General features: G+C 37.6%; 2 protein-coding genes and 1 pseudogene across 4 annotated transcripts; 1 reads left to right on the top strand and 2 right to left on the bottom strand.

Moving 5' to 3' along the window:
• Positions 1-7,612: 7,612 nt before the first annotated feature.
• On the bottom strand, positions 7,613-8,739 carry LOC114716586 (acetyl-CoA carboxylase 1-like). The gene is made up of 2 exons (XM_028901612.1): positions 7,826-8,739; positions 7,613-7,730 (listed from the first exon to the last, which is right to left on the bottom strand). Exons 1-2 carry the CDS (start codon positions 8,708-8,710, stop codon positions 7,674-7,676), a joined length of 942 nt encoding a protein of 313 aa, XP_028757445.1. The 5' UTR covers positions 8,711-8,739; the 3' UTR covers positions 7,613-7,673.
• A 2,798-nt stretch (positions 8,740-11,537) lies between these two features.
• Positions 11,538-13,597, bottom strand: LOC114716588 (FCS-Like Zinc finger 5). 3 transcript variants are annotated; one of them, XM_028901615.1, is made up of 3 exons: positions 13,149-13,597; positions 12,774-12,958; positions 11,538-11,843 (listed from the first exon to the last, which is right to left on the bottom strand). In XM_028901615.1, exons 1-2 carry the CDS (start codon positions 13,421-13,423, stop codon positions 12,799-12,801), a joined length of 435 nt encoding a protein of 144 aa, XP_028757448.1. In that variant the 5' UTR covers positions 13,424-13,597; the 3' UTR covers positions 11,538-11,843; positions 12,774-12,798. The 3 variants fall into 3 exon arrangements, with proteins under 3 accessions (XP_028757448.1, XP_028757447.1, XP_028757446.1); XM_028901614.1 differs by lacking the exon at positions 11,538-11,843 and adding an exon at positions 12,383-12,663 and having other exon boundaries at positions 13,149-13,596; XM_028901613.1 differs by lacking the exon at positions 11,538-11,843 and having other exon boundaries at positions 12,383-12,958; positions 13,149-13,593.
• Positions 13,598-18,176: 4,579 nt separating this feature from the next.
• LOC114716591 (phosphatidylinositol transfer protein 3-like) lies at positions 18,177-22,580 on the top strand (annotated as a pseudogene).
• Positions 22,581-22,586: the final 6 nt, after the last annotated feature.

Genomic DNA, 22,586 nt, shown 5'->3' with positions numbered 1-22,586 from the left:
AACAAAAGTTCATCTAGATCTACCTAACATGCATGAGCTGCTGATTGACTACCTGTTCAAGACGGTGGGGAGTGCTGCGTCAAAAAAGTTATGGTTAGTAATCACACTCCCTCTTTCCAAATAAACAAATCAAAACAGTTCGAAGGTCGTGAAACATTGAGAGCAGGACCTAAATTTCACCATATTTTCATTGTTTGTATATATGAACGGCTACCCAAGTTTCCATTTATTCACTTATGTTCTTGTTATCTCTTTAACATTTTGTTTAAACCATGCACAATCTCATTTTTTCCCTTCAGTATCAATATCACGATCTCTACTACATTTCTTTCTTAATAAACCAACATCTGAATATGTAGTGTGACGCAAATTTATTAATTAGCGAGAGTTCACAGACTAAGATTGCGGAAGAAACCAGAAGAGGCATGGACCACTAAATGCTTGAATAATTTTGAGTATGAGGACTCATGCGAGCCCCTCCGGGAAGACTTGGATGAAAACCCACGAAATTGGGCATAATGCACAAAGCACTGAAGGAGAACAAGTGGGTGGATGTCGATCATTCGGGTGCCACTGTGCCAGAACGCCAAAACGAGACAGCATTGTATGGAGGAGGGCTCTTGAGGCATCTTCCATGGACCACTTGATTGAACTCATATTCTTCTTTGGAAAGACTTGGAGCATCACAGCCCTCTCCTCTTACCTGCTTTATAGCCGACCCACTATCTAATGATACTCCTGGCCTTTGACCTTACTTTCCCTTCCACCCTCTTTGTTGCACTTATCTTTTCGGTTGTGGTTTCAGAAATCCTAATCCCTCGCTTGTCATTTTCATTATTTTATGACTAGAATAGCTGATTTCCAAGGGGTAAATATACTTTTTGGTAACACACACACATATAGGCAGAAGGAGGGCATTCTTTTCGGATTTGCGTGTAGCTTTTGACTTCAGCTACTACATTTTCCATTTGGAGGGATATGAATGCCAGTGCCCCCTAATTCAAAGATTCTCTGCAACAAGAATGATTGCAGCTCTAGTGGAAGTCAACTTCTAAGCGAGTTTGAGATCGGCTGGGATTTCTTGTAACTCTCTCGGGGCGAGAAAAGCTGCTGCCGCTGCTGGCCATAACTCACCAAAGCAAAAGAAACCACTGGCCATTGAATTTGGACGCTTTCTAGGGGATATGCTTCCCCAAGCTAGATCCTCGATTTCTTTTGCTTCCATGAATAACCATTTTTCTATTTAAATCAATTATGTTTTCTGTACGGTAAAAATTTAAATATTAATTTATTATGTTGTTAGAAACTAATCTCTCCTGCTTGACCTACCTCTAGGAAAAACTTATTTAATCAGTCTTGTTTGTTGAAGAGGCTGACAGTTTTTTGAGAAAGAAAAAAAAAAACGGAAAACAATCAAAACTCTTGGTTTTTGGTGATATATTTAAAATAACAATAAAACGCCACTCAAATTTTCCAGATAGACAGAGTCGGAGACGTGGATCATACTGGTGGCTCTTAACAAATCCTGATCCATACTTATTTAAGCAAATGATTGCAACTCACCAAAACCAATCAAATTGATATATCAAATGACCCATAATTTAGACAGCCCATTTATATCATGACCACTTGTTTAGTTATTTTGTACGGGTCACGAATTGATAGATTTGTCGTGAAGCTATCTCATTCTTCTTCCGTTTTTATCTAGTGTAATAAGTATCGAATATTTATAAATAACTACGTGTAGGAATTGATTGACGCAACGACGTACCACCTCTAGTATTTTCTTCCACACAGAATCTATTATTATTATTATTATATATGTATATGGTTGGCAAACAAAAAAAAGTATCAGACTATGAGTGGGCAACTATTTACATAATCTAATCTGAATGAACAGAAGCCAATTATCGAGTCAGGGGCGTACGTGTGCGAAGTTCGGTTATGCGCTAGAGGTTATTTATAATCTTATCTGAACGGATTCTTAATTATTTTCCAATTTCCATTGGGAAAAAAAAATAACGTCACGAGTGAGACTTAGGATTTTTATTTTCTTGACAATTATATTTTCTCCGCCCAGCTGAATTATAAGTATTCTACAAGCCCTAATGACACGGTGACTTGGGGACTACTTAATCCCGGTATGATTTTAGCTTAACATCATCACGGAAGTCATTCTTATTTTTCTGTAACGACACATTTGACAGTACTGTATTATATGCCACGACTGAGAATATATTCAACAACTCGAAGATGAAATATTGAGGGATGGATAATGGTGAACGACGTTATGTTACTGATCTGTAGTATGTTTGAATAACAATACTACTCCCGAATCTGTTAATAAGATGTTATTTGTAAACTATAAATAGAATCTTATAATTAGAATTGGAGGAATAAAACTTTTTGTTTAAAGGCCATGGAGGTGGCCAAGGAAGTTGATAGAAAATTGAAGGGATGACGAGTGGAATCTCGCGGCGGAGGACGCCTGTGAACTTGGACGGAGTATCGACTTGAACCACCATTGTGAGAGGATTCTGTTCTTTTGATTAAATTTCAATATTTTTATAAATATTATTATTTTTATGGACACGGCGGTGGATAGGATAAGCCAGTGAATTTCATAGAAAGAATAATCCCGCAAGGGAAAGAAAATTGAAGGTGGGGGTATTCGGATGATGGGAGCATAGTAATGTATTCTGTTTAATAGCGGAGGACGCGTGTGGGGGAACTTGGACGGTATGTGGGCTTTGTTCAACAAGATTGTTTTCCCAATTTCTGATACTCTGTGGGGTCCAGAGACGCCAACCCCAAGAAGTGAGTCTGACCCCCGCACTCCCTTGTCCCCTTCCGCATTTTAAAAAAAAGCCACAGATCTTCTGACTCGTGTAGCCCTGTGCTCTCCCCTCTCACTGTGATCATTAATTTGTTCATTTTTTTTATTAAAAATCTTATTAGTATAAATGAGATCTTATAATTAAAATCATGATAGTATAATTTAAAAGATATGTAAAATTATTTTAAAAATAATGAAATGAAAATAGAAAAAAATTATAAAATTTAGATAAAATAGACAAATTACGGTAATTGAAAAGTCGCGACTTGCCTTTTTTTTGGGGGGGGGGAGGGGTTTTTTTAATTTTTGGAACAGTCTGCCATTGTGCCGTCGGGGTTCAGCGGCGGTCCCTGGATACGTATTTTGTGTGGAACAAAACAGGGGAACGAAGTTGCTTGTAACTGTCTGACCTCCGAGGTAGTGCAGTCTTCTTCTTTATCGCACATTGTCCGCGTGTTCTTTTCAAGGGATGATACACAATGCAGGGTGCCTTCCAGTGACGATCGTGGGTTCATCCATTCTGGAACTCTGACCGGGTCTTCTGGTTTCCTTGAGGAACACGACAGCCATTGATAGTGCAGGATGGAAAGCCAAGTCGTGACTCATCAGTGTTTTGGGCATATAAAATATATTTCCCTTTTTTTATTAAACAAAAAAATCATCAAATAGAGTCGCTGCTGATCGCTCTTCATCTCAGAAGTAGAACGGACGCTCAGTGGCAAGCAGGTTGAGAAAAATTCGGGTTTTGGTCCTCTTTGCAAAGTTGAAATTAATTCAATTCTCTTGATATTATCGTGCATAAAGTGAGCATAAATTCTGTGGAGCTTTAATTTGTGTGCCTAAGCTCATTAAATCCCAACCTCTCACCTTGAACTGCCAAGCCGGCTTTTAAAAATCAATTAATTCAGAAGCGTGGGACTTTTTGTTCTTTGAAAATAATTAACACGAGAATTTGATTATTATTTTTATTCTTTTACGAGAATAAAACAACCATATCATATACAGTTACTGGGTTTAGAACACTTACCTCGGTTCCGTTACCCCGATCTTCAGGCCCACCCAATGAGCTGAGTCACCAAACACAGCAATTGACGCCACACGTAAGAGACTGAATTTATCAGGGCAGCTGGACCCAGAAGCACCCACCGTTTCACATATTCCCACTTGCTGAGTCATGACGGCCTGGGAGAAAATAAACGTTCCCGCTTTTTCAAAATAAAGGAACATTAGTACCCAAGAAAAAATGTCTGGGCTTAGGCTAAATCCACCAGACGCGGACTAACAACTCAACCCAACAATAAGAGTTCGAGATACCCGTAATTCTATCTGGACATGCACATGCAACACGCCCGTGAGATGCAACGGCTGTGGTCTCTCTCTGAGCTTTTATTTCAGCTTGAGAACTTAGACTCGTAGATTGCTTCAGAGTGACCTTTCCCAGCTTGAATCAGTGATCATCCAAACCTACTGTCACCGTCGTCTGCTTTCTTTGACTCAGGTCCGTCACACATTTCCTGAATTATTGCTCATGACTACGTTAGGAGGAAGATCAATTTATGATTTTTCTATTTCTCAATTTCCACTAAATATTTTCCCCCATGCATTAATTGTATACCAGCGTTGTGAGCTACATGGTACATATGCTTAATTATTGAACTCTAACACTCAAAAGTATACCAGCCATTACTACTCTAAAATATATTGTGATCATTTTTCCTACATCATAGGTGGAAGAGGTCTTGTTTGATTTGTTGAGTGGGCCATGAAGACGATGAAAATCCTCAAACAAAAAGAGGTGCATGTATCTTCACATGATCAGGCAGCATATGTCCACAGAGTGGAACAGAACTTCTTCAAGGAATTCCAATTTTGCATATAAGATTGGGGAGGACAAGATCTTCCTCACAGTCGCAGATGCTGTTTCATACTGTTCTCCCAAGCTGAAGTGGCTGAGGAGCCAAGTTTGAACACTCTCTCCTACCTGTGAATAGATGGCCACCAGGAAAAAGGGAAAGCTGCTGGAACCGGCCTCGGCTGTGATCCATCCTCATCCATTAAAGAATAATAACGAGAGAGAGAGAGAGAGGGATGCGCCTGCTGTGCCCTCCAATATGAGAACCTGCTCCTCCGTTTCTGTAATCACAAGCCCACTTTCCTACCTGTTCCCATGGCACCGGCTTAATTACTCTTCCGGTCCTTAATATAAGACTCATTTAACTAATTTGATTAGATTAAAGAAGTTAGGTAAGTTAGTTAATCATAAGAAAAGTGATACATTTTTCCTAAAATACCATAATTATTTTTCTTAATATCTCATCTCCCTCTTCTACTTGATTATGGTTGAGAGAGTATCCATAGGGGTAATTTAGAGAAAATTGATAAATATGAGAAATGGATCCTATATTTAGGACCAAAACCAACTCAACAATTGGGTCCTATATTAAGGATCGGAGGAGTACTATTTTCAAATGTATAATTACTAAAAGATACTAACTTTGGTCCTTAATACAACATCTCGTTTGACTTTTATTTTGATCCTAAATATAATATCTCAATCCACTCTGTCTCTCATATTTATATATTTTTTCCCAAAGAAGTTCTTTTAAATGATAGTTCTAGCCAATACACTTGATTAGTAAGGATATTTTATGAAAAACAACACCTCTTCATTACAAATAACTAACTTAACTTATCTTCTTAATCTCTTCAAATTAGTCAACTAGCTTTTATAATTAGGATAGGAGGTAGTATGAGATTTATGATATGCAATTTGATTTTTTCAAAAAATAATTAATGTTTTCTCAAAGTTTTAAAGCCACGAATACATTAAAAATATAAATTTTTTAACAGGACAATTTATTTAAACTGAAGATAGTTTTTTAAAAAAATTATTTAATGAGGATAGAGTATGATAGTTGAGAATTCATAGTAGTTAATTGGTTAATCTCATATTCTCATGTGATAAAAAAATTGTTAAAATATTGCATTGTTATTTAAATTGGACAATTTTTTTTAATTAAAAGAATATGCACTGTTGAACTCGCAATCTCCTGAAATTTGAATTAGAAGATAATTTCTCATCCCTCTCTCACTAAATCTAAATAATACTCTTCATGACTTCGTGTGCTCTTTCTTTTTTGAATAATCAATCGAGCAAGTCTAGCGAACGCATTTCACGAATAAATTTTTTATTAATATTATTTTTAGCTTTTAAAATTAAGCTTTATTTTAGTTTTAGTCTTTAAAATTTGAAACAAATAGTTTTGGTTCCTAAAACATTATTTCAGAGACTAAAGGCATTGTTAAAAATTGTTTTTTGTCGCCATCACCAGTCCATTATATTTTTAAATGATAGAGACAATGATATTAATGAGTATTTTATTCTGGAACTAATACAGCTCCTGTACATTATACGAATTCTAAAAATTGAGACATGTTATTGATCATTTATAAATAATACTTCTATAATCTATTAGAGTTTTTTAATCGTACACATACATGAATTAACAGTTCTTTACTTATTTTGCTACAAGGCATTCTCTGACTACGATCAAACTGAAATCGGTTATCTAAGGCATTATAACTTTGGGCTATTATGACATGAATAAGTTTTAAATGGAAGAACAAATGATCGGAACACTAACATACGACAGTTGAACAATATTTCTCATCAGACACACGACATCGAAAAGACCAATTCTGCTGCTGGCCATTGGACGGCTGTCTACAACTACAGCCTACAACGAGACAACAGAAAACTTGAATCAGAGTATTGCAAATTTGCGACCAAAAAATAATTTTTTGGGGTAGAAACTCTCTCTCTCTCTCTACACACACATATGTATGATGTATGGTTGTGAGGACAGGAAAGTTGAGTTGCATAGTTCTCTGCCAATATGTGCTTCAAAATTGGAAAGGAGCTCACTAGAGAAGAGTTGAAGGAGAAAGAGAGGAGGAAAAAGGCAGAGCTAAAGGAAAAGGAGAGGAAGGCTAAAGAGAAAGAGAAAAGAAAGACGAAGGAAGAAGAAGAAAGAAAAAGAAGAGAACAGAGGGAAAAGGAGAACAAGAGACGAGCGCAAGAGGAGATGAAAAGGCAACAAGAGAAGGAAAAGAAAAAACGCCGGGACATGAAGAGAAAAGAAAAGGAAAGGAAGGAGAAAATGAAGCATAAGGTGAAATAATATAATTGACACTAACACATCACTCTGTGTCTGCACTGGTTGCTTTTCCAAGTCATACCACAAATTGGCTCCAACACTCTTGGCTTCACAACCTCAAAAACAACGAGGAAGTTCCATGCTCCTTTTACGCTTCAAATCACGTAATTCTTTTTAGCCGGAGTCTGCTTTGTTTCAGGCGGAACAGATTTATTAGTTTGTTGCCAATTTTTCATATCATGTAGTTTTTTTGAGTCAAAATCAAAGGTAATGTTATATATAGTAGTGTACTGATTTTTGTTGTGTTATTTTTATAAATGGTAAGCCACGTTGAAATTGCGTGTTCGGAATAAATGTGAACACCTTATATGATATCTAAATGTTTTTCTTAGAGCATGGTAGAAAACGAGCATGACTGAACTGTACCCCAAAATGAATCTACTAAAATAGGTAATTATGAAGAGAACGCACTTACGTTTTGCTTAAAATTCCTGAAATTGCATATAGATATGATTACACTAAATCAAGCAACGAGATACTAGAAATATTGCTGTTGTATGCGGATAAAAAGCTTAGCCGTGGGATATGAAAACTGGTTAAAAAAAAAAAAAAGTTTACTGCAATTATAATGCAACTCGCAGGAATTTCTTTAGCCGCCCGATCGAGAAGCATATAGCCTTCTAGTTAATTACTTTGCGAAGTTCTTCAATCAACTTCGCTCGCATCGGTGGCTCCACCTACAAGACATTAAAGGCAAAAATACCATCACGTTTCAGGAGATAAGAAACAAATTGCAAATTAGAAAAGACTTGAGATAATAACGTTATTATACCCTGCTTAAAAGTGCAGAAAATCCTTGAGGTAAGGCTTGCAGCTCCAAAACCGAGTGACCAATACTTGTCAATTGAAGCAACAGCTTCTGGACACGTAATTCCTTCAGTTTATCCTCGTAGTTTCTAGGATCATTCTTCCATGTAAAGAAACTTTCATCGTCCAGCCAAGCATCTTCACCTCTGGATATATTAGAACTCAGATACCAATTTTTTATCAAGCTCATTGCATATTCATGTGACAGGTGGTCACCGGCTGCATCTCTCACACTGTTGATCAGAGAATGTTCCCCAATTCTCCTTCGCAGTCTCTGACAGAAGAAAGAACGGGACTTCCTCCAATCCAGGACTTCTCTTATTTCACCCTTGGCAGCCATTCGTAAGGGGGTGTCATGTAATTCAGCAAATTTGGTAGCTATCTGTGTGTACACTGGCAAAAGTTGCTTCTCCCGGGAGTTGATTTGCTGCTGCAAGGATTCAATACTCCCAAGGGCCCTGCTACTCTTGGCATCCTGAAGTTTTGCCTTCAAATTAATCAATTGTTGATCAAGTCTACCCATGCACTCCAACAATTCCTTTGTCCTGAATTTGATCTGAACCATCCCTTCTGGCTCCAAGACATTGCCCTTGGCTGTTTGATCAGCATACATTTCAATGTGGTTCAAATTGATTTTACTGTCTACAACAACCCATGCCCCACCACGGAGTTCACCCATCATTGGGAGATAAACAAATATGGGTTGCTCGTATGTCCTGAGGTTCTCCACAATTGTTGATCCGGCTTGAAGAATTCCTTCAAAAAGGTCCCTCTGCCCACCAGAGAACCCTCTCCAGTTAGCGAGAATAAATAGCGGGAGCTCCTCTCGGTTGAAATCCCCGCGAACCATCAAAGGCCAGGCCGGGAACTAAATATTCCTGGTTCCTCCCCCCCCCCTTCTTTTCTGGTTTTTTGTGGTCATCGATGGATGCACGTTAAGTCTTAATATTGCCATATGCGAACAAGGCAAATGAAGACCCAAGTCGATCCCATATATGGAGGATCTTACTTGCTAGTTGTGTCTTCATAGTTGTGCTTAGTTATTTATGTCCCGCCTGCTCTTACCGGTTAGGGGGAAATGGAGTACTTCAACTGACGAGGCGGCTAAACGTGGGAACGGCCCATTACATGAGAGAAAGAAGAACGTGTCATTAAGTCGCCCCATATAATTGCTTCCACTCACCAAGACCAAGACCCAATTAAGTCGCCCCACAATCATGGCCCTGTCATTAATTGCCCTAAATGCATCTTAATTATCTCATGTTTGACCTTGCCCTTGACCTGAGAAATACCCTATCTGACTCTACTCATTAAGGGACAGTCGCCCAGATTAAAAAGGCATATCTTCGCATTTTCAAGCAGGAAAATATGAGCGTGAAAGGGCGAATGTTAGGAGTGTGTACGATGGTACTTGTCGACCGAGGTGAACAATAGTTGGTGTTTTATGCAGAAGGCTGACATTGACTTCAGATTAAAATTAGTTGCAGATCAGAGGCATAAAAGTAATTAAAATTAAAACTAATTACATGTGAAGGTATGATGAGCCCTTAGAAGTACAATCTCAGTGACAAAATAAATTGAATTAATTAAATTCAACACGCGATATATATTTTGATTGCATGCATTTGAGTGGATATGCATTTAACAAACATGTGGAAAACAACTACATTATTATAAAGTGATTAAAACCATCATTTACGGTTTCGTTTCCCGGCCGACTAATATCGTTCTCATCTTGAACCTGAACCCATCTCAATGGACACCTAACATTCAATGGCCCCCGCATCAGAATTATTCCATTGTAATATTGCAACCAAGGTTTTTGAAAATCTTGACTTCTATTTCCAACACATAGCTACCGCTATTTGCTTTTGCAGATATACGCTATATATTCCTAAGCCCCCCACAAAAAAAGAAAAAGAAAAAGAGTGAGCATGCATTTGGAATTTTAAGTTGATGAGGTGGGTATAGTTAATTGGCAATTGACACACGTCGGCACATGTCCACTTGCGCAATGTGGCTTTAAGTTTAGTGCCTAACCGATGCTTGATTATGGAAGTGTCAGGTAGAATCAAATTAAAAGCGACCTCCTCCAGCTGCAGTTTTTTTTTTTTTTAAAAAAAAAGGAATATGAATGAGTTTTCATGTATTATTGTTGAGCACATGTCATCAACTGCTAGCTCAATTATTATCGATCGACAGTGCCACGCCTTGGCTTCTGAATTCTGACCACAAACGAATGCCATTTGCATCTTAATTAATCTAACTAAGCAGTATTTATTGTTATCATTATTTTGTTAGTGTAACGTAACAAAAGGACGCCAATTGTTACATCACTTATATATTCCCTCTGGTTATGGTTTCATGCCAACATCGGAAAGGCATATGATTAAGATAAGGGCACGTACGTGTACGAGAAACAAAGTACATTATACTACTTGCCATATTATATATATCTCATGGTTTTGTTTATTGCGTACGAGGAAAGTGAAGGAGAACCCACAGAAATGTTCACAAGAATCATATAGTAATAATTAAAATTGTTGGATCCCATTAGATTTGTCCCCCCAAGTTGCCTGATTAATCATCCGTATTCTCAAGTTTATTATCATATTGCTACTGCTACCTCGCTGGGTGAGCTTCCAGGCGAGTGGAAATAAATAGTGATTGCCAGCATGACGACCCCTCACTTGTCTATTTTTAAATATGTCGCCACCGAACCTGTGTAACGAAGAATAACCGTAGTTTTTTTTGGTTGCCCACCCGGTTTATCAGACCTTTATTCCAACTACATCTGGCTCGAACTCGAGACTTCGCTTAAACGGTATCAAACCGCTTATTACTTGAACCAACCCCGGTTGGTAATAACTGTAATTGATGGGAATCTTCTGTGATGTACAATTGTATATATGGTTTGGGCTGCCCCTGCGGCTTCTTTTTCACTTCTGTTTTCTAACGGTAATTTCATATCACTCACTTCATTTGATCTAACTATCCACATCTACCGTGTGCATCGATTGCGCTGGAAGGAAGCTGAGGCCGATTTTGATTTTTGTTGAAGAGCGAATTATTCCATGGATTACTACGGGTCTGCTGAAAAAGAAAAAATCAGTTTTTTGTTGACTGGTGAAAGTTTAAAGAAGCTCATTTGAACTCAAATAAATGATTATAGAGTATATTTATCCTGTTTGACTAAATTTCTTGAAATCCTCATAAATCATAATTTTAATCCCAATTACACGTTTGAGTATAAGCTACTAAAAGTAAATCACTATAGAGCTTCAGCGACTAAGATTTTTCCTATATACCCTTATTGATAATAATTATTAAATTAAAATTATATTTAAATAATAATTAATTATAAGAATTATATTAAATTAAATTTCTCTTGTCAACCTTTATTGCTTTTTGGTAATTATATATTTATAAGTAATTTTAATAGATAAAATCCAAACATAATTCACATTCTTAATACCACTTATAAGATAAGAGTACCCAAATAGAAGTATTAACATCACTTTTAACCAGTATTATTTATAAAAATCATGATCATATAAAATTACAGATATTTACCACTAATCCAAACGGATACTAAAATCTTGACTGGGTGAGATAGGAGTGTACGCAAAATGGAACTAGATTAATGAATTATGATGGAAAAAACCGAAAGCATGATAAGCGAATCCTATGGGTGGCTGCCTCCGCTAGCGTCCACCCCGCACCAGCTGTCCTGTCGGGGAGCTTAACCAATCATGATCTCTCTCACTTGGGCGTGGTCACGCACGTGCTGCCTCTAAACTCGCGTGGCCCCCAGCGATACTCCCCCGGGGCAATATGCCTGACTCCCGCGTCGTCTCCTCTGGCTCTGGCCCCCACACCCCTCTCCCTGATCTCAATCGCCATCCTTCATCCTGTGTCGCCCCCAAGTACTTAACTGCCTCAATTCACTTATTTATTTTGTTAAACTCCTTCTCGACTAATCTCTGCTAAGTGAAAACATTAAAGTTAAAACTTTTCTTATACTAATAAATATATTTATCAAGATCTGAACTAATTTTTTTATAAAAAAAACCATTTACTATTTTAACTAATATTTATGAAAATTCATTTATTTGATCGTGAATTCATAAGAATTCACTTGAAAATTAGATGTGTACATATGTAATTATATTTGCATATTTGCTAAGCTGAGATCGAAGCTATGAATCAACTTCCAACAACTGTTTACTCATGGTGGTGAGTGGGGTCAGCTCCCATGCAAGGCTGAGTAGGCCACAGATTCCTTCACCCCTTTCATCCCTCCCCAGATCTTTTCTCGTGCTATCTCTCCCCCCCCCCCCCCCCCCCCGGGACCCACCACCCTCCCCCGCCCAAAAAAAAAAAAAACTACGGCTTGTGATTGTGAGTGAATCACCGTCTCCTTCCTTTACATTCTTTGAAAAGAGAACTTACAGCCCAATTTCATTCATGATTCTGGATTCTGATCGATCCACCAAAAAGAGAGAAGCGGATATATAGTTCGTTTTCACTGAACTAACAGTAACTTCTTCAGAAAACACAGAGCATCACACTATAATCGATCCAGAGTTATCATACCTGACGCGAATCCAAAAAGAAATACAACAAGAGAGGAATTATAAGCCTCGGTTTTTCCTTTTCCTAATTTCTTGTCAACTAAAAGACGTAACAAAATCTTATGAGAGCTGCAAATTGTTTCCCAAAAAATAAAAATAAAGGAAAACGGGGGGAAAACTACGCCAGATGTAGACTAGCGAGCAAGAAGATGACCAACTCCCAATCCCCCTACGGAGCATGAGAACAAAAATTACGGGAAGGAAAATAAAATAAGGTAGAAAGAGGTGTATGAACAAATTCTAATAAGGCAGAAGAGGGCACAGCTAGGTGGCGAGTACATGATGGATGGGGCGCTGAGAGATTTTACAAGGCGCCCACGGTTTCGCCATTAGAGGCGACTTTGGATCCAGCAGAATGATGAGCCACAGTCTTTTTCTTTGATGTCAGCGAGCACTTCTCCTTCCTCTCATCCCGATTCATCGCCTGTTGACGGCATTCTACGCTGCAGAAAGCGCTATCCCCCCTGCATAATTTCATCACACAAACACAACATAAATCCCTAAACCCATTTTCTTCAAATCGGAACGAGCCCATCTTCAGTGGCTTTCGAGTTACTTGGAAAAACATAGGCAGCGCAATTCAGAAAATACACCTAAGCTGAAACTGAAAAGGGAAGGAAAATAAACTCGGAAACAGAGAGAAGAATGGGCAACCTGTACATGTAGATGTCACAGGTGGGTACCAAGGGACGTTTACAGAAAGAGCAAGAGCGCAAAAAGTCAGGAGTGTCAGTGAAGTCGGTCGAGTGCCTTCTATGGGTTGTTGGCGACAGAGTAGTGGCGGCGGCCATCGTCCTCTGATCGGGCCCATTACTGAACCCGCCTGCAATCTGCCGCTTAGGATCGGTGGTGGTGCTGAGATCCAAGCCGATTTCTGACGTGCTTGTGGTCCTCTTCATTGGAGGACGAGGTCTCTTCCCTAACAACATCTTCCCTCCCCTTGTATTATTTTAGGATCGCCGAAGCAGAAAGCTCAGTGACACTCCTGCTTCTGGGGGTATGAGTCTGATCTGACTCTGGAAAGCTAGGTGAGGAAGAAGTGGCAACCAGGGGAGCTTGGGGAACATAAAAGAAGAGCCCAATGCCCAGAACTAAATCTGGGTCGTTGAAATCGCTGACAGCCGTCTGACTCTGACTCCCACGTGCATCAATCACCAAACTACACATAACCTCACCTGATTGTGATTCTCATACCGGATATAAATAATTAACTCCAAAAACTTTAATTATTAGTTAAAATTAATGCTTAAGAGAAATGATGGCGTAATATTCTTACTTTAAAAGTATAACAGTACGTACTCATTGTTGTACTTTCAGACGTTATTGTAATTATTTTTTGTACAGTTACCTTTAACTTTCTCATACTATTAAATTTTTGGTCAAAATAATACTATTAAATTACAGATAAATATCAAAATTTGTAATTTTACTCATAATTTTATTTGTCTCATGTACACAACATCACAATTTTATTCATAATTTTTGTATAATTTTACTCACAATTTTTCTCACATGCATCAAAATAAAAGAATTATGGGTACAATTGTACAAAATAAAAGATGAAGGGCGTATGATAAGTGCACCTAAAAAATAAGATAAATGGTAATATTATACTTTTATCCTAAATCCTATTTCAGCAATATCCCACTATAAATGAAGATTTTCAAAAATATTTTACACACTCCGATACACACAATATGGGTGTTCAACTTGTTTTGTTTTGAACCTGGTTAATTTAGACTGGACAAAACAATGTTCAGGACGAGATGATTACAGAACATGACAAAATAGTAATCGGGACATGATGGGATATAGGACGAGGTCATCTCATCTCATCCCATCCTGAAATTTTTTTTAAAAAAAATTATTTATTAATAATAATTTAATAATTATTCAATTCACTTATTAATAATAACTATTTTACAGTAATTTTTAGTTCTTGAGTTGCAATGTTATCTCAATAATATCGTTTTCATTAATAAATAATTCATAGAGCCATTGTAAAGTGTTTTTTATGGTATTTTTAATAATATTGTTTTTATATCTTTTTTACATTATATAATTTAGCCTTGTATATAATATTTTTACAATATTGTTATTTTTAGAAGCCTAATAAATTTATATTTTCTATTGTTATTAATATGTGTCTGCGTCAATGTATAGAAAAAATGAATATGAATGGGAACTTCAGAAGACTTTCTATGTTTTGGTGTTTTTTATCACAAGTTGTGGCCTGTTTGATATATAGGAAAAATAATTAAAAATGAATGTAAAAGTGAAAAAGATCCTACTACCTGATTATAAAACATCATTTATAGTCTACAGAGGAGATATTATAATTAGGATCGGAAGTAGTATTTTTTAAATAATGAAAAAGTAGTAATTGCAAAAAGACAATTATTATGAAAATTTTGTTTCTCTCATTTATGTCAAATTGACATCGAAGTAATTTTCATCTGGTGTTTTCTTTATCTTGCCTTCACTGATATCTTAGTTTAATTATTTTATTCATCCGGGTTCCAAAAATAATGGTAGAAATTCGGATTTTTATATTTAAAATTATATATAAAAAATATAAATAAGAAGCGACGACATTTAATTGTGTTTCGTACTGGCCTTCTTCTATTTTCGTTGTCACTAAACAAATGAGACTTGAAGCTCTTTGCTTGTGAGTACTTGAAATGAAGTTACATGCGCACCTTTTTACCGTGTCAAACCATCTAAGATCAGATGTGACGAGATATTTTTTCATTTTTATTTTACGTCACGCTTTAAGGAGAACCAGGGGCCTAAACAAGCGGAAAAAATTAAAAAATAAAAGAGGACGATTTTTTATGGGGGTAGAAAAAGATGGGAATGAAAATGATGGCTTTGTGGATGGCTGAATAGAAAAACAAAGGGCAGACACAATGGACGGTGAGAAAAAGGGGGAAGCATAAACTGGACACCAAAGTGTTGTGCTCTTTGCTGTGGGCAAAACAAGAAGGCAAGGTGTGGAAAGATGATTTGATGCAACGGGAAATGGAAAATAAATGTGGGTGCGGTGGGGGAAGTTACGCCTATACCGACTTGTTCGTTTAGAATCAGCGGATAGTGATGGCCAACATTAGCTCTGCTTGTTCTGTCCTTAGAAACCTCCGTATTTAATTGTCCTCGTTTGGCATCCCCCCCCCCCTCTCTCGCCTCCATTCATCACTGTTGTATTCTCTCCATTTATAACTTACACAAACACAAGGTATTCGCAGAAAAACATTACCTCATGTTTCATGAGGCCAATCGGAGTAAGTATTATGACTCCCACATTGGGAGATTATCGTGAAAGAGAAGGCCCATGAGTTGGGTTCCTTAATTTCAACAACCAACATTTAAGCTATGTTTTTTTAAAAAATATTTGTGCTTGTTACAGTGAGATATAAAGTATAAAAGTGACAGATGTATATGAATTCTACTATAATCATGCTTTGAGATTGCATGGATTTAATGAGACAACCTAGAGGAATCCAAATCTGTACACAGGCGCGGGCGGTGTTTTGATGTTTTTTGGTTTGAATTGGGTTTTGCAGGGTGGTATAGTCCAATACGGAAAAAGAGAGACAAGACCACACTGATGCACCGAAAGATTTGAGAATGCGCGTACGTGCCTATCGTCTTTGTGCATCTGATGCACCTCATGCCCTCGCCTTTTCTAAATCAAAAGGCCACACTGCATCCATTTCTCCAACGCCCTCCCTCAACCCCAGAGTTTAATTTATCTCGAATAATCCCACTTATTCCCGTCTCATTACCATTACCATCCCCCACACTCCATATTTTACAATTTTATTCAGTTTGGAAGGCTCGAGTTAGATTCCTGTTCCTTTAAAGGGAAAAATCTGTCAACTGTCAAAAATTTATGCCTCCTTTCCAAATAAAACTAAAGAAAATAATGGGGGTAGAATGCAAGTAGCAACTGCGTCTCTGTTTTGGTTGAATGTAATGGTTGGTCCAGTTGGAAGCCCACAATACGACCGCCTCACTCGAAGGCCAGAGGTCGACACTGCGCATATACTCGCAATAAGCCTACTTTCCTCTCGGTGATTAGCAGATAGTAGTGTTGGTTAACTTCGTTACATAGTAGATTAGTAATATTTTAAAAAAATTGAAAAAAAATGAAGTTCTGAGTCGAGGAGCGGATGCTAATTAAACAAGCCTTGTTTAATGGGGTCTGGGGGGCCAGAGAAAAAAAGAGAGAGAGTCTGATAATAATGGGGCTGCCCACCAAGAAGGACAAGGACAAAACTTGTTTGATGATGTGTTGATATAAAGGCTAAACACGGTCATGTGTGTGGTCACCCCGTAAATCATCGTGCGGCATGCCCATTATTTGCATGCCTTCGGGGGATTAATTCTTGCAAACCATGGAGGATAGCTCCGTTCCATCGATTCATTATCCTAGCACCCACGACCATTGTCCAATAACACTCTCCTCCAGGGTGGGGAACATCATTTAAGGTGCAGTCGTCGTCAGCTCATATTTATTGAACTGTCAATCTCATTCACTTGGCGCTTTCCCTTTCTCAGGGGTGTTGCATTTGATTAGGATTTCTGCTTCATCGCTTTGATGCAGAGAATACGGGACCAATGTCGGGAACACGAACCATGATTGTATGGGGTAATTAAAGAAAAGCAAAATCGGTGTTGAATTGAATGGTCAGAAATGTCAGGACAGGAATTTGAATCAATGGGAGGTAAAGTCCCAGATGCTTGCAAGCTCTCTACCATGTGTTTTGCGTCTATAAACATTACTGGGCCTTTTGGCAACTTCTTTTACAGAACTGGACTGGGCATATAAAAAAGCTTCCCCCCCCCCACCCCCCCCCCCAAAAAAAAAAAACCTACGGGGACACTGTCACGAATCATCCCCCATTCAGAGATATTTTAGAAGAAGCCAGGATGATATTAGCCGGACATTGGTCAGTCTTTTGTGAGTTTACTTACAGGGAATTCAATCAAGATGCCGACTCTTGCTTGTTAAATACGCTTCGTGTGGTAATTTTCTACCATGTGTTTTGCCTCCTCCACTATCCACAAAGCTCGGGTTTGTCTCGTTGACGACCTTATCCAATAGTAAACTTCTATTGCTTGTCATTTGACCCTCATTACTATTTCCAAATCCTCATCACAGATTTGGAAATCAAATAAAAGGGAGGGTATGATTTTGGAATTAATTTTGGACATCTTATAACATTTTCCAAAGTTATTTAGAAAGAAAACAATCAACAGATTTTTCTTATTTTGTTTATTATTTTCCAAAAGGCTTTTTCTATTTTCATTTTCATTATTTAATACTCCTCCGGTCCTTAATATAGGCTTAATTATTAAGTTATTATGATCCTAAATATAAGATTTATTTTTTATATTTATCAATTTTTCTTAAATTACTCTTATGATTATTTCATCAACCAGGAAATATTAAAAAAATAATTATGATATTTTAAGAAAAATATATTATATTTATTATAATTAATTAATTTACCTAACTTTTCTAATCTAATCAAATTAATTAAATAATTCTTATATTGAGGATAATTAATTACTTATGTATTTATTTATATCTATGAGTGCCGGACAAAATACGGTCTCTGCCACGGCTTTGGGGGAGAAAAAATAGATATGACGCATCATTCAAGTCTCCGCCATTTGCGATCCGCACAAAGTGCTGAGATATCAGCAACAGTTGGTCCCTGCAGGCTCAAAGCATGTGGGAATATGTAATAAACATCCACACGCGGCACATATAAAGGGAGGCCACGTGTTACGAGGTCAGGTCTTACTTTGGGATGAAACAGAGTTGGTGGCAGTGGGGATGGATGAGGCATTTCATTTCGCGGCTGCAGCGATGGACGGCGCGTAAGTACTTCCAAATTCCAGATCATATGATATCGCCCCATTCGTCATTCCTCCAACCTCTTTTCCAACCATGCCGCACTCATGATATCAATCTCCACCCTTGATCTGCTTCCTCCTTTTGAGATTTTCACCTCCCAAAGCAATCGCTCTCTCAGTAGTCAAGGTTAGATTCTCTATGCTTTATTTCCTGTTGTAATCTTCTCTTCGTTTGTTGATTCCTCCAGTTTATGGTTTTTGCTGCTTCACAAACATCTACAATGTATTTAGATTGTAAATTTGCAACTGGTTATGGCGGCAGCATATGATGACGTTCGGTTGGCATTCTTAATTTGTGCTATGCGGTTTCGGGGTTTTGTGGAGTACTCGATGACCTCGCCATGATGCATTTAGACTGTAATTTGTGTAATAGACGTGGACATGTTTGAGTTCACTGTAAATTTGACTCGAAGCATTACATCTAAGCCGACGTGATATACGTTGCAACGGTGATGGAAATGGTTTTAGGATATGAAAAGAGAACTTTCTATTTTCATCCTACCAAAAACAAAATAGACAATATATAATTGAACAAGAGAAGATTTCGCTAGCATGGATGATTACTATGTACATCTTTTTGCTTGAAAATATCTGCACTCATTTTTTCCACAAAAGCACATGATTCTACCTTATTCCAATGTAATGCTACTACAACCGCAGCTCTTTTCATAAAAAAATTAAAAATAAAACACCACTTTATCGCTCAGAGCGTCGTATTGTTGTTTATCAAATCAAGGCCTTGCAATACGCAGTTGTGAAATTAGGTGCGGAAGCAGCATCACATATGTAAACCTTGTTCAGAGGCTTAACTCGAGATACCTGCCGTGCAGATTTCAGAGTGATCAAGTAAACCATTTCTACTGTTCAAACCAAAACTTTTTCAATCAACGCATTCCTCTCTTGGAAGCAATTGAAAAGGATTAGCATGAAGGTTCACCAGATTGTTCCTAATGTAGCGTAGTACCAGTTTGTTTTCTTTCTCAGTGTTAGAAAAAAAATGGTTGGTAGTGAAAGGGTGATTGTCGATGCCAAAAGTTTAGATCCAAACCTTTAAAAAATTTCTAACAATGTGTCAATTGCTAGTTTGATACATATGAAGCTTGTTGCACTTTATCAGGACTATATGCCGTCAGAAAAATCCCATCTAGGGCCAGAATCTGAAATCTTGTGTATGAAAGCCTTACCGAGCTATCTAGATGATTTTATTGCTTTCACTAGCCATCACTCTTGGTCAATGAAAATGTTGGTTGCTTAAAAATCCTCAATGCAAAATGCATTCAGCAAGAATAACTGCACAAGAGGTTGAAGTTCCGTTGATGTAAAAACTAGATATTTTATTGACTTGTAAATGCTATTTGTGCAAGAGTTGCAGCCAGTCTGCATATTTAGCTATTTAATCAAAATGAAGCACCATTTAACACTTATGTTATTCTGTAATTACTGAGGCTGCAATATATTGATACTGACTTTTGTGGTATTTATTGTTGAACAATAGTTCTTCGCAACCATCATGAGTGTGGATCTAAATAAAACTGCCTCCAATGGCCGTGAGAAAATTTTAACATCGCAGGAACAACAAGCAAAGGTATTAGATTGCGCTTTCGGTAGATCTATAAATATACATATGCTTTTACTTTGTTCTAGAATGCGAGAATTAAAATGTTAGACTGCAATATTCTGACTTCCAATTCTAGAAGCACCTTAGGCCATGATATTTTGCTTCTTTCCAGATTAATGAGGTGAGACGGCTGATAGGACCAGTGTCGGGCAAGTCATCTATTTATTGTTCTGATGCATCCATCTCAAGGCATTTAAGAGCAAGAAATTGGAACGTCAAGAAGGCAGTAAAGATGTTGCAACAGACCTTAAAATGGAGAGCTGCTGCTAAACCAGAAGAGATCCGATGGGTGAGAAACTGTTTCTCTTCAATTTTTTCCAATAGCATCAGGAACAAAATGCATGGCTGGGACTGGGATGTTATCTGGATGCTATTGCTAGGTCTGCTCCAAGATATTCTCTAGATCTTGGTTAAGGCCTTTAACGTATGCATATGGTCTTCCTCTATTACCTCTATTCTTGCTTCTTTTTCTAGAGCTTTGTCCAGTTGGGTTCAGCTAGACTGCAAAGTGCGCTGTCAAATTTCTTGCCATCTGTAGGCTTATTAAACTTGATCTGATCAAGATTCGACCTGAACTAGCATCAATTAACTATAACATTTATTCCTAAAGATTGACCAAATGAATTCAGTTGATTGGTTATTCAGTTGGATTCTTTGTGATCTGCAAGAGCTCTAGACTTGGTTGAACTCTCACGTACTGATCTTCGTTTGATAAAAGGTGTTTAATATGTCTCTATTGATAATGTAGGAAGAGGTTGCTCATGAAGCGGAAACAGGAAAGATCTATAGATCCAACTACATTGACAAGCAAGGGAGGACCGTTCTTGTAATGAGACCTAGCCGCCAGGTTTATTCTGAAAATTACTTTAACCTCTAGCATGCTTTGCCTAGTTATATAAACGTTGGATATTTTGGAGAAGGAAGGAAAATGAGGGTTCTTTCTCCACGTGCTTTCTGTTTAACTGCATTTTCAAATTTGATTCCTATTATTTTTCACTCTCTCAAAGAACAGCCTAAGTGAACAGAACGGTTGCACATGTATGATCTTTGAATTTTAATAAAGTCTAGCTAATGATAAATGCCCTCTTAACTAGTTAAAATTCAATTTAGTATTGCTTTGAGAAGAATATTTTGTCCACATTGGAGTTTATTAATATCTGTTTTCCCTTGCAGAATTCGAAGTCAACTAAGGAGCAGATTAAATATCTGGTATATTGCATGGAAAATGCTATTTTAAATCTTCCACCAGACCAGGAACAGATGGTCTGGCTAATTGATTTTGAAGGTTTCAATCTGTCAAACATATCAGTCAAGCTGACTCATGAAACTGCCCATGTATTACAAGACCATTATCCAGAACGGCTGGGTCTGGCAATACTGTTCAACCCACCCAAGTTTTTGAACCATTTTTCATGGTAAGCTATATAGCTATGCTCTCGCTTTCAATATCTTCTGTTTCATGTTTATATATTGCGTGCGCCTTTTATCCAGGCTCAATGTGTATAATTTATCTGTCCACGTGTTGAAGTTTTAAATACAACCCAGCTACTTGTTGATAATAAGAATATGTGATCTCAGATCCTGACTCTGTCTGAATGAGGTCAAAAGTGCACTTCATTCACAAGGAATAAATGTATTTCTTGCTTGCATTTAGAGCCACTTTAAGATGTGCAAATTTCCTGATAATGATGTTTCAGCCCTTCTGTATATCTGCGTATGCAAATCATCTTTGCTTCTATACAGCAATCTGCTTTTCTTGTTTTTAGATCTGTAAAGTACGGGGGGGATTTTATTGACCTGTCTCCTAATTGATGCATTTTTTATTAGCTGTGGTAGATGATATATGCTAGTTCATGGCTGATTTGAAGTTTAATATTGCTACAAAAGGCCTTTTTTTTAAAAATAATAATAATAATAAATATTTTAGTTTTTGACATTTAAAAGCTTGGATCTTTAGCATTTTGTGATGTCAAGGCATGGATTGCTTGCTACAGATGGTAAAGCCCCTGTTGGAGCCTAAAACTTATAGTAAAGTCAAGTTCGTTTACTCTGATAACCAAAACACTAACAAGATTATGGAGGATCTGTTTGACATGGACCGTCTCGAGTCTGCATTTGGTGGGAATGATGTTACAGGTTTTGACATAAATAAATATGCTGAGAGAATGAAAGAGGATGATAAGAAGATACCCTCTTGTTGGACAAGGAAGGACTCTCCATCCTCAGTCCCACAGGCTGCCCCTTCTCTTGATTCCATCAGGTTAGGCTCCGACGCTTATGCTTCTGAGAAGAAGGCCACGAACAATACCCCTGCCCATAAGGCGGGTGTCTTGGCATGACAAATTACATTACCTGAGCCCTTTTTGAAGGTTTGCTTGCTGCTGAGTCAACCCTAATGCTGTAGTATGATTCTCTAACGTTCCAATTTCAAACCTAAAGAGTGTAAATACCTACTGTCAAATTTATCTTGTTGGCTTTGTAGTGACAGACGATTTTACCTTGTGGATTGAAGAAGCTAATCTTTAAACGGTTCGAATTATGCATTCAGT

This window comes from Neltuma alba, unplaced genomic scaffold (assembly GCF_004799145.2).
Source record: "Neltuma alba isolate B1F8T4 unplaced genomic scaffold, ASM479914v2 tig00011681_pilon, whole genome shotgun sequence".
Lineage (NCBI taxonomy): Eukaryota > Viridiplantae > Streptophyta > Magnoliopsida > Fabales > Fabaceae > Neltuma > Neltuma alba.
The sequence above is the reverse complement of the archived record's forward strand: the minus strand, read 5'-3'. Positions and strand labels throughout refer to the sequence as shown.

What these genes read in the sequence shown, in the direction of transcription:
- LOC114716588 (XM_028901615.1), bottom strand. Translation starts at nt 13,423, where the DNA reads ATGTTGTTAGGGAAGAGACCTCGTCCTCCAATGAAGAGGACCACAAGC. An exon ending in TGTGACATCTACATGTACAG is followed by an intron (nt 12,959 to 13,148) that starts GTTGCCCATTCT and finishes GAAATTATGCAG; the next exon opens with GGGGGATAGCGCTTTCTGCA.
- LOC114716586 (XM_028901612.1), bottom strand. Translation starts at nt 8,710, where the DNA reads ATGGTTCGCGGGGATTTCAACCGAGAGGAGCTCCCGCTATTTATTCTC. An exon ending in TTTCTGCACTTTTAAGCAGG is followed by an intron (nt 7,731 to 7,825) that starts GTATAATAACGT and finishes AATGTCTTGTAG; the next exon opens with GTGGAGCCACCGATGCGAGC.